Raw genomic sequence first — 10,599 nt, 5'->3', positions numbered from 1 at the left:
TTATCTAGCCGATGGTATATATCAAAAATGGGCCACTTTTGTCAAAACAATCTCGAATCCATCAGGTCTGAAGAATTCCCACTTTGCTACACGACAGGAGGCTTGCAGGAAGGATGTCGAGCGGGCATTTGGTGTGCTTCAAGCACAATTTGCCATTGTCCGGTACCCTGCTCTAAGCTGGTCTCACGACCAAATGTGGGAGGTGATGCAGGCTTGTGTGATCATGCACAACATGATCATCGAGGATGACCGCAAGAATCATGTTAGGTCACATGTTGGTCCCTATGAGTGTCAAGGCCCTCTTGCGGAGGTTGATCATGAGTTGCCTGCAGATTTTGCTGATTTTCTCGCCATGCACGCAGAGATCCGTGACAGCAATGTGCATGAGCAACTTCAAGCTGATCTCGTTGAGCATTTGTGGAGGATCAAAGGAAATACTGTGGTACCTTGATGTAGCATCTAGCCCTATTTATTATATTTGATTACTTATTTTATTGTTTGTTGTAATTTAATTTGAAAACAATTCTCGCAAACATTTTTATTCATATGCTACATTTGATAAATGGTTTATGTGTTAAAAAAAGTAATTTAAATGTTTGGGGGCGGCGTTTGGGGGACGCGGCTGGGGAGCGACATCCTCCAAAGGCGGCACGAACAAAACACGTCCCCCAAACGCTCAATCCGGCGCGGTTTGGGGGACGCTTTGGGGGATGCGGCTGGAGATGCTCTAATGAACACCTGGGGCAAGGGGGCAACGAGCAACTATGGCGACTCTCAGGAAAGGGTGGACTGGCAGCATCTGACATCTGAGATACAATGTAATGTCATAAGGTATCTTTTTATTTGAGAATGGTGCCATCAAGTATTCGGAGTACGGAGGCGCACTCTCTTTTCCCCCCCGATAGCTCTCACCTCGCTACAGTACTCGGTCGCCCCCTCTCTCTCCGCCGGGCCGATCCGAAGCCACTCCGCCGGAATAGCCGGCCGGAGGCGGTGGAGGTGAAGCGCCGGAGTAGCTTAGGTGTAGATCTGTAGGTTTTAGTGTTGTTTGTGGCTGTTTGCCACCGTTTGGGCGGATGCCCCGTAGAGGAGGCGGTGGCCAGGATCCTTGCCGCCAGATCTTGGCCAAGCTAGGGTTGTTGCTGGCGATTTCTCTGCTCCGGTGGTCGGAGGGAGTTGAGGCGGCAAGCAACGCCGTCTTCTTCAATAAAGATGCGGCGACAGGCTCTTCTCCATCCTTTGCCTGGAGGCGAGGTGGGGATATTTCTTCGCGTGGCAAGGTACGCGGTGACTTCTCTCCTGGCCGGCCTTGGTGGCGAGGAGGAGCTGGAGTGCGGCGTGCTGGTTTTGGTTTGTGATGGAGGACCTTGTCCTCTCTGTCGATGTGGCGTGTGGCCGGCCGAGGCTAGCGCGCAGCTTCTTCTTCCTCGCCATGGTGGCCAGATGAGAAGCGGCGACGATGCTCTGGAGGCCCCTGCTCGTTGGCTTCTGCCTTCTTGCTGCAATAAAGTGGAGGCTCTGGAAGCTGCTCCAGCAAGTGCTCAAATCCATCGCCGTCGACCTCATCTCTGCCTACATCCCCAGATTCGTGGCAGTAATCTTGGGTCTGATGGTTGGTTGGTATCCCTGCTGTCGAGGCGCCGTGATTCGGGTGATTTTCTGAAGCAGAGTTGGGGTTCAAGATCTTTTTCTTCATGGAGCTTATCTGAAGCGCTCATGATCTGGGCGATGATTTCTTCAACGCCGGTGTGCTCCGGCAAGTTTTTTACCTCCTTTTGGAGGCCCTTCATCGACGCAGTCGCTGGGAGCTTTGCCAGGCCGATGGCAAGTGGTCCTATCCCCGCCGTCGTCCATGGTTGCAGCGAGCTGCGTTTGCTGCTCCGCAGGGGAGAAGAGGAGGGACTAGATTGTAATCTCCGATCTTTTAGCAAGGTCTTTCCTACAAAAGCTAGGAACCTATGTGTGTTTTTCTCTTTCTATGGGGTCCTTTGTAATATATTTGTACCTCCTCTGTTATTTTAATGAAAAGTTCGAGGCCCTTCTAGGGCACTCCTCTGTTCAAAAAAAAAAAAAAAGTATTCGGAGTACTACCTGCGCTGCTGCCCTGATCTATATCTATATCTATACCTAATAATAAAGGGAGAAGTGTTTCCTTGGTTCGGTCCGTTTCGTCCGTCTGGTTTCTGGTTCGTCCGTCGTCCGTCCCAATCCATCGCTAATTAGTCCATGCCGATTAAACGCTAGGTGTGGGCCGGCCCAGTCAAAGCCATTGTTGGTCACGCACCGTACGTGTTCTTCCCGAACGCCTGAAACCTCATCTCTTAATCAAGGGAAACCAAGTACATGAAAACAACTCCAGGTCGATTACGACACCCGCTCCCACCCCTGATTCTGTATATAGGCGACCGCAACCACAACGGGTGACAACGAGTAGAAGAGATCGACCGCACAAGAGATCTACCAAGACGACTTTCAACATTGGATGAAGAAGATCACCGGCCGCCACGGCGGCTACGCCGTCGTTGCCGCCCACTCCAAGACCGTCTGGGAGGACCGCCATGGGTGGCCGTGTGAGTCCTCTTCTTTCGATTGCGTGCGGCGCCGGTGTGTATGCGTCCCGTTCCGACCCCGCCGTCGCCACTGACCTGTAGTCCGCCGTGTGCAAAAGCAGATGTTGCCACACACGTACGAAAGCTTGATCGATCTTTTCCTGTTCGATCAAGCTATATCTGAATGGCCGTATATGCATCAGGAGCAAATTTGATTAACGGACGACTCCTATCGGCAGGCTTGGGCGGAAGCTCATCTTCCGCTCTGGGCGGAAACCATGGCATCGCCTCAAAGGCGTCCGGCGTACGTCGCCTCAAAAGGTGTCCCGGTCCGACTGATTGTTGTCTCCTTCAAGATCAGCCATGTGCGGAGCCGCCGCGGCGTTTCCCAGCCGGCCTGCCACGCCTCCAAAACAGGTTCAGCTGATCGATGTTGCTACGAGTAAGCTTACATTACAGATTAATTAGCGCGTACGTCTTGCTAGCTTCCTAACAAGAGTACCAGATCAATCAGGCTTGCTTATGCTCTGCTGCCCGAAGACGATGTTGGGCTGCTTGAGGAGGCCACGCCCGGCTGTGGCTTACCATGCCCAGCAACAGCAGGACACTGCCAATGGGTGCTAGATTAAGGTGGGATTGAAATCCGACGAGGACAACGTCAGTCTGCTCCAGGAGGTAACGCCGGCGGTAGCTCTCCATGGCCAGAAACAACAGGCACGCGACCGGTGCGGCGCCTTCCGGATGGTCTACGCCAAGGCCTTCGTGAACGAGTGAAAGATCGCCCACCGATCCACATCACACAACATCCAAAAGTTCAGCTCAGTTGCACGACTCCAACTAAGATTATGGTGAGCTGGTCTCGGTTATGTTAGATGCAGTGATCGACGTTGTGCCTCCGTTCGCTTCTCCAATGCTCATCTCTAAGCTGCTTTCGGTCTACTGGGCTGATCAAGATTTTTCCGCCGCTCGATCTGCACAATAGCTGATAACAACAGGTGTGTCTTCACGTGATCAAGCGCCACGGTCGATCGAGCTCAAAGGAATCGACATGCAGCTATTCTCTATCCAATACAACGTGCTCCCGTGGTGTGCTAGGGTTGCATCCGTGTGCTACAAGTCAATCTGGAAAGCAAAGTGAGATTCATCAATTTCTAATTGCGCGCGTGGAGGAAACATAAGCTTGTTTGATTCTTCAGTTGTCCGCCCACCGAGTCCACGAAAATCACTGCTGCTCCTTCTGCCTAGGTTGATAATTCTGATCAGCAGCAACAGGTTCTTGGGCACAGGTTGATCGATGATTTCTTTTATTCTTTCTCCTGCATGACTGCGTCTGAATCTTAGCTTGCAATTGTTTTTCCCCGCTAAGTCAGGTCAGATTATATAGGTAACACTTACTTTCTAATGGATCCCAATTTATTTTAGATTACATAGTTCGTTCTTTTCTTTACGTAGTAAAAAAGCTATGGCAGATGAGATGCGTTGTGTTAATTCACATGTTAGTAGTGGAGCTCATATTACATCATCTTTATTTGCCGAGTAACCAACCGAGCTAACATGATACGAGTAATGTTGAATAATACCACCTCGATCCCTTGCAACGTGTCCCACCAATACATAAAGCAAAATGCGGAATCAACATATGCTTCGGCATTTTAAGACCGGGTGATTCATCAACACTCTCTCCGTAGCGAAGCACGGGTTTTGTCCTAGTGGTAACTTAAGAAAGCCCCTTTGGGACAATGGTCAGAACCAAGCCGCGGTGACAACTGACAACTCGCCGTTAGCTCCGCACGACCTATATTTGGGAAAAAAGTGCAATCGTTGTAGCCTCCATCGGACTTCTTCGCATATGGAATCCCAACGGCTTCATCACCGATGAGCACGATTGTTTTCAGGGTATAGTCTCGAAGCCTGCACACAAATCGGTCTGACCGTTTCTTCATCGTTGAGAAATTTTTGTAGCCGTTGAACTCGGCCTTTTCGGTCCAGAAACTATCGTAAGTCCAACTGCTGTATTGACCCACAGGCCTCAGTTTTGTCCAGGCATCGACCCAGCCTGCTGGGAGAGGGAACGGCAGGTCGGTGTTGTCGTCCCAGCTCATATCACCGCCGAACACCACGTTCTCAGCGCTGCTCAGGGCGGCGACGGCGTGCTTGGTCTGCGTGTGCCGCTCCCTGAAGTGCATCGATGAAGGTGGGATGGGGCACTCAAGCTGGGTCGTGGCGATGCGGATTGGCTTCATTGAAGTTGATCCAGGGGTAATGTCAGCCTCTAGGTACACTCTGCCTGCGGGCATAGTGCTGAAATTCCAGCGGGCGTAGTTCTCAAGGGGAAGTTTGCTCAGCTGTGGCAAACGACTTGCAAATGTCAATTCATGCTGTTGGTAGAACAAAACTGAAAGCCCGATAGAGGGTTTGTGAGACTACCATCATACAGAAGTTTTTCTCCTTCTGTTCTTCCAAGGACACTGGTTCTGCTTCTGTTCTTCCAAGGACACTGGTGATGGCTGGTATCCTTTCCACCACGGGAAGCTCTCAAAAATGCTAAGAATGTACGGCGTGATTTCCTGGACATCGAACACCACTTAGATGGTTGACACTAAAATAAATCAATCAGGGAGATGAACCAATAGAAAATTAGCGTGCGTGTTAGTTACCTGGAAGAAAATTACATCAGGGGAATGCTCGCAAACAAGGCGGTCGATGGCCTGCATCCTTTTGTAGACCGCGACGTCCTCCCGAGATCAAACGTTGTAAGAGCATGTCTAACAGGTCCCGTATTTTTTTGCCCCGTAAAACGCAAGTAGAGAGCCCTGTATCCGGTTTTCGTGGGCCGAAAACTCGGACGAGCTAGCAGAACCCGTATCCCCATCCCGTAAAACAGTTTACGGGGTGGGGATACGGGTTCTGCTAGCTCGTCCGAGTTTCCGGCCCCTCAAAACAGGGTTTTAGACAGCAATTTGCAAACCAATTTCACATAAACATAGCACATCTAAAATATGTGATACATAATTCATAGTTTTAACATCACAACGCGATCATAGGCAATGTTCAAGCCACGGAAGTTCCCAATTCACCGCGGAACCGTTGAGCATGTCCATGTAGGATGTTGTGGACTCAAGATCGAACACCTTGTCTACGTCCATGGTGGGTGGCGGCGGCGCGGGCGGCGCATCGGACGGAACGGAGGGAGAGGGCGTGGCCTTGGAGGGCAGTGGAGGCGCGAGGCCGATGCGGCTGATTGCCTTCGTCCGCACCTTGGCCGGCGCGGCACCCCTCGGCCCGGCCGCCTTGGTCTTCATCCTGCCCGCCTTCTTGGCAGCCGGCGGGGCTTCGCCCGGTGAAGCTGCCGCCGCCGCAGGAGCTTCAAAGAATTGCTTCGGAAACCTCTTCCTCTTCGACGGGATGGTGGCGGAGATCATGGCCGACACCAGCCGGCGTTCGGCGCACCTCCGACGGGGACATCGACCACCGCGGCCGGAGGAGATGCATCGTCGGCGGTAGGCGGCTCTTGCGGACGATCCATGGCAGCGGGATCCGGTCGGGAAGGGCGCGACGAAGGAGATCGGGCGGCGGTTGGCTTCAGCGAAATCCTTCGAGCACAGTGGAGTGGGCGATACCGGTTTGACCCTCTATCCCCGCTCCCACCCCGCACAAGTAGGGGGCGACGACCCGCCCCATAATCGAAAACAGCAAAAAACGATGCGGGGGCCGTTTTTACGGGGCGTGCTAGACGGCCGGGTAGAGCCGAAACCCGTATATCGGTGGTTATTATACAGGTTTGCCCCTTTTACGGGATCTGTTAGACATGCTCTAAGTCATGAACTTGATCTCCTTCTTGCTATCCTAAAAAGATGCCGCATCGCAGCCTTCGCAGGCCAGCAGCAGCGCTCACGTCTGTGTCGATGCACGACGACCTGCCGCGAGGCGCAACAACCTCGTGTCCTCGTCTCGCTCGCCTCCACCATCGAATCCCGTCGAAGCAACCGTTCCGGACCACTCCCATGCGCACAGCCAGACCAAGGATTCTCGCCTGCGCGATGCTCTGGGAGGGCAGGGCGACGACTGTCGTCTGGTTTCGCGCTGGTACGCGTCCACTTGCTGCTGCAATTAGTGAGGGCACCATCCGGACGAAATCGCCGCCAGCACCTCCGCCAAATCGCCAGCGCGACCACCTCTTGTCTCCGCCTCCAGCGGCGGCGCTAAGTTGCAGCCGCGGTGGCATCCCCTATCTCCATCTCAATTGCCACCTCAAGCTCCCACAACCAATCGATGGGGAGAACCGGCGGCGGCAGTGAGAACTCGTGGTGTGAGGGACGCGTACAACTTACGGCCGACCGGCAGCGATACGCGGGACGCATACAAGGCTCAAGGTCAGGTGTTTCTTTGATGTTATGCTCGTGAGCAAGCAATGTTCGCAGAAAAACCGTCTCGTGTGTGATATTGTTGGGCCTCCAGTTGGCCCACGCGCGGTCGCGGGACGAGCAATCCTATCGCGGACGAACACGAAGGACATACGCGTACGAACAACGCATTGCAATTTAATAGTTAAGATTAAGATAAATACCAAAGTATTGGTAAATGGAGTGCCAGGAGACAGGATTTATCATGGACGTGGGCTGAGACAAGGAGACCCCACATCTCCCATGCTGTTTGTGGCAGCGATGGAGACCCCAACGGCAATTATGAAGAGGGCCGTGCAGGCAAACCTCTTTGGTAACCTGACAGCCCTCTCGCCACTACAGAGGATCTCAATTTATGCGGACGATGTGGTGCTCTTCGTCAAGCTAGAGTGTCAGGAGTTGTGGGCGGTGAGACATATTCTCAAAACTTTTGGAGAAGCCTCGGGGCTACATGTGAATCTCAGGAAAACCACAGCCACAATTATAAGAGGCTCAGAGGAGCAGGAGGAGAGAACAACAAGGATTTTAGGATGCGAGTTGGCGAAGTTCCCTATTAAGTACCTGGGGCTTCAGCTCGCCTTGAGGCCTCTCACCAAGGCAGAATGGCAACCTCTCCTCGACCAAGTGGTTAAGAGTGTGCCGGCGTGGCAGAGAGGGCTGATACAGAGAGAGGGACGGCTGGTTCTCATTAACTCAGTGTTGGCGGCAAGGGCAGTTCACCAACTGATAGTAGCAGAGGCGCCAGCATGGTTATTGGAGGAGGTTAACAAATGTATGCGGGCTTTTCTATGGGCAGGAAAAGAGGAGGTCCCAGGAGGGCAATGTTTAGTAGCATGGAGAAGTGTATGCAAACCTAGAGAATATGGAGGCTTGGGGATTAAAAACCTCAGGTTACAAGGGCTGGCGTTGAGAGCTCGCTGGCAGTGGCTAAGGAGGACGGATCCTGATAGGCCATGGCAGGGCTTGCCAGGTCTGAATGATAAGGAGGTAGCACAAGTGTTCCAGAGTCTGGCCAGGTTTGTAGTGGGGGATGGCCATAGGAATCTCTTCTGGAGAGACAGATGGATCAGTGGATATACAGCAGAGGAGATAGCACCGGAAGTGTTTGCGAGGGTGCCGACCAGATGTAAAAATCTTCGTACGGTAGCACAGGCCTTGAGAGAGAATGACTGGATAGATGATCTGCAGGGTGATATGACGGAGGAGTTATGGGAGATCTGTTTGAGGCTTTGGGAGGAGGTCGAGACGGTGGAGAGGGATGTGTCGATGCCGGACCAGATCTTGTGGAAAGGTTCGGCATCGGGAGAGTACTCGGTGAAGAGCACTTATCAGATGCTTTGCCAGGACAACGTGAGATGGGGCATGTGCAAGCCGGTATGGAAGTCGTTTGCACCGATGAAGTGTAAGATCTTCATCTGGCTGGCGCTAAAATACAGACTTTGGACCTCGGATAGAAGAGCACGTCATGGGCTGCAGGAGCAGTCGGACACTTGCTTTACTTGCTTGCAGGCGGAGGACAAAGTGGATCACATTCTGGCACAATGTCCATACGCGAGACAAGTGTGGTGTGATGTGTTGAGGAGTGTGGGACTTACCCTCCCTGATCCAGGAGGGGTGGGAGAGTTGGAGAGGTGGTGGATTGAGGCACGAAAGAGAACGAGGAAGCTCGACAGAAAGAGATTCGACTCTCTGGTTATCAGCACGTCTTGGTCACTTTGGAAGCAAAGGAACGCCAGGGCTTTTGGCAATGAGCATGAGCAGAAGACCCTGGCCCAAACGCTAGTGGAGATTAAGGAGGAGTTCCAGCTTTGGGAGAGGGCGAGGAGGGGAGGGAGAGATAGGATATCGCGAGAGTAGGCCATAGAGGGAGAGGGGGGTTTGGTGTGAGTGTGTGGGCAGCCCTGTTATATGCAAGTTGTTTCTTGTAATTTGCCTTTGGCTTCTCCTTCTATAAAGATAAGGCACGCTTTCCACGTGCTCTCGAAAAAGTTAAGATAAATAAGGCTGTGTGCATCGATTGATACAGATGTCGGCTATTTCAAAGAAGAAAAAAAAGACAACTCAAGATGAATCGTTTTTAGCAACACCGCTTGCTTCACATGAATGATGCCACTCAGACGATCTACTCTTTCCTCTTTTTGGATTAACAGGACCTATTCTGCCAAGAGTCCACCGATATCCATGTCTTCCTCTTCCATCGTCGGCATCTCATTGATCGGGACAGAGTAAGACTGCTCATAGTGGGAGTAACATAGCTAGTAACATCACACATCTCAAGGTATTTTAGTGACATGGCAATGCCAATAAATGAAGAAAAAGAGTGAGGCGGTAACTAGCTATATTATCATAACATCACACACCCCAAGGCAAAATGAGTCTACAACATAATAAATAACACAATGTATGACACCACATATAAGTTACTATGCTCTATAAGTTACTATCCTGAGCTCGTAATCCCGTAGCTTGCACGCGAACCTGTCCGACCGTTTCCTGGGCGCATTGCAGAGGCCTCCGGCTCTGAACGGCTCTATCCAGTCACCGCTGCGGGTGCTACTGCTACCAGTACCATCCTCGTGGGGCTTCATCAGGGTCCAGGCATCGACCCAGCCTGCAGGGAGTGGGAACGGCAGGTCGGTGTTGTCGTCCCAGCTCATGTCGCCGCCGAACACCACGTTCGCTGCGCTTCCGAGCGCCACGACGGCGTGCTCGGCCTGTATGTAGCGCTCCATGCAGTGCATCGGCGCCGGCGGGCTGGGGCACTCGAGCTGGGTCGTGGCGATGCGGATCTGCTTCATTGTCGCGGGATCTGGATTGATGTCGGCCTCCAGGTAGCCTTGCCCTGTCGAGGTAGTAGTGAACTTCCAGCGCGCGAAGTTCTTCAGAGAAACCTTGCTCAGCTAATGGGAGATTAGTTAATTACACAATAAGCAACCAGAAACTGGAACGGATACTGGCGGACTGCCGACAAATTACCATCAGGCAAAAGTGCTGTTTTGCTGCTAGTTCTTCATGGGACACTGGCGAGCAGTTGTACTCCTCCCGCCATTCGAAGCTCTGGAAGATCTTGTGGATGTACGGCGTAACCTCCTGAATTGGTAAAAATACCAGCTTGATCAACGAGGAGGTACTGAAACAGAAATTTCAGATCGGATCGGGTTTGTTTCTCTACCTGGAAGAAAATTACATCCGGTGAGTGCTGCTTAACGATGCGGCTAATAGCCTGCATCCATGTATAGCACGACGTCTTCACGGGACCAGACATTGTAGGTCATGAACTTGATCTCCTTCAGCGGCTCCTTGAACAGATATCAAAATGTCAATGCGAGATTGTTTAGACATCTATGAACAGAACAACTGAATGTAGGTGTTACGAGCACGTCTGCACACCCCGTACCATATTTGCTAGGACGAGAAGTGTTTGATTTTTCTCGAAGAGTCGTTCGTGATCCTTCGTTTAGTGCTGCAGACACAACCTAAATGTACTCCATCTTAGACTGCTCATAGTGGGAGTAACATATATGGTAACATCACACATCTCAAGGCATTTTGGTGATATGGTATGCCAATAAATGAAGAAAAAGAGTGAGGTGGTAACTAGCTATGTTACCATAACATCACACATCTCAAAGCAATATGAGTCTACA

General features: G+C 51.8%; 1 protein-coding gene across 1 annotated transcript; it reads right to left on the bottom strand.

The window, feature by feature from the left end:
* Positions 1 to 9,375: 9,375 nt before the first annotated feature.
* Positions 9,376 to 10,217, bottom strand: LOC127328741 (uncharacterized). The gene is made up of 3 exons (XM_051355316.1): positions 10,140 to 10,217; positions 9,929 to 10,042; positions 9,376 to 9,852 (listed from the first exon to the last, which is right to left on the bottom strand). The coding sequence occupies exons 1-3, from the start codon at positions 10,215 to 10,217 to the stop codon at positions 9,376 to 9,378; spliced, it is 669 nt and encodes a 222-aa protein (XP_051211276.1).
* Between the last annotated feature and the right edge of the window lie 382 nt (positions 10,218 to 10,599).

Source organism: Lolium perenne, chromosome 2 (assembly GCF_019359855.2).
Source record: "Lolium perenne isolate Kyuss_39 chromosome 2, Kyuss_2.0, whole genome shotgun sequence".
Lineage (NCBI taxonomy): Eukaryota > Viridiplantae > Streptophyta > Magnoliopsida > Poales > Poaceae > Lolium > Lolium perenne.
This window is presented reverse-complemented; position numbering and strand designations above follow the sequence as displayed.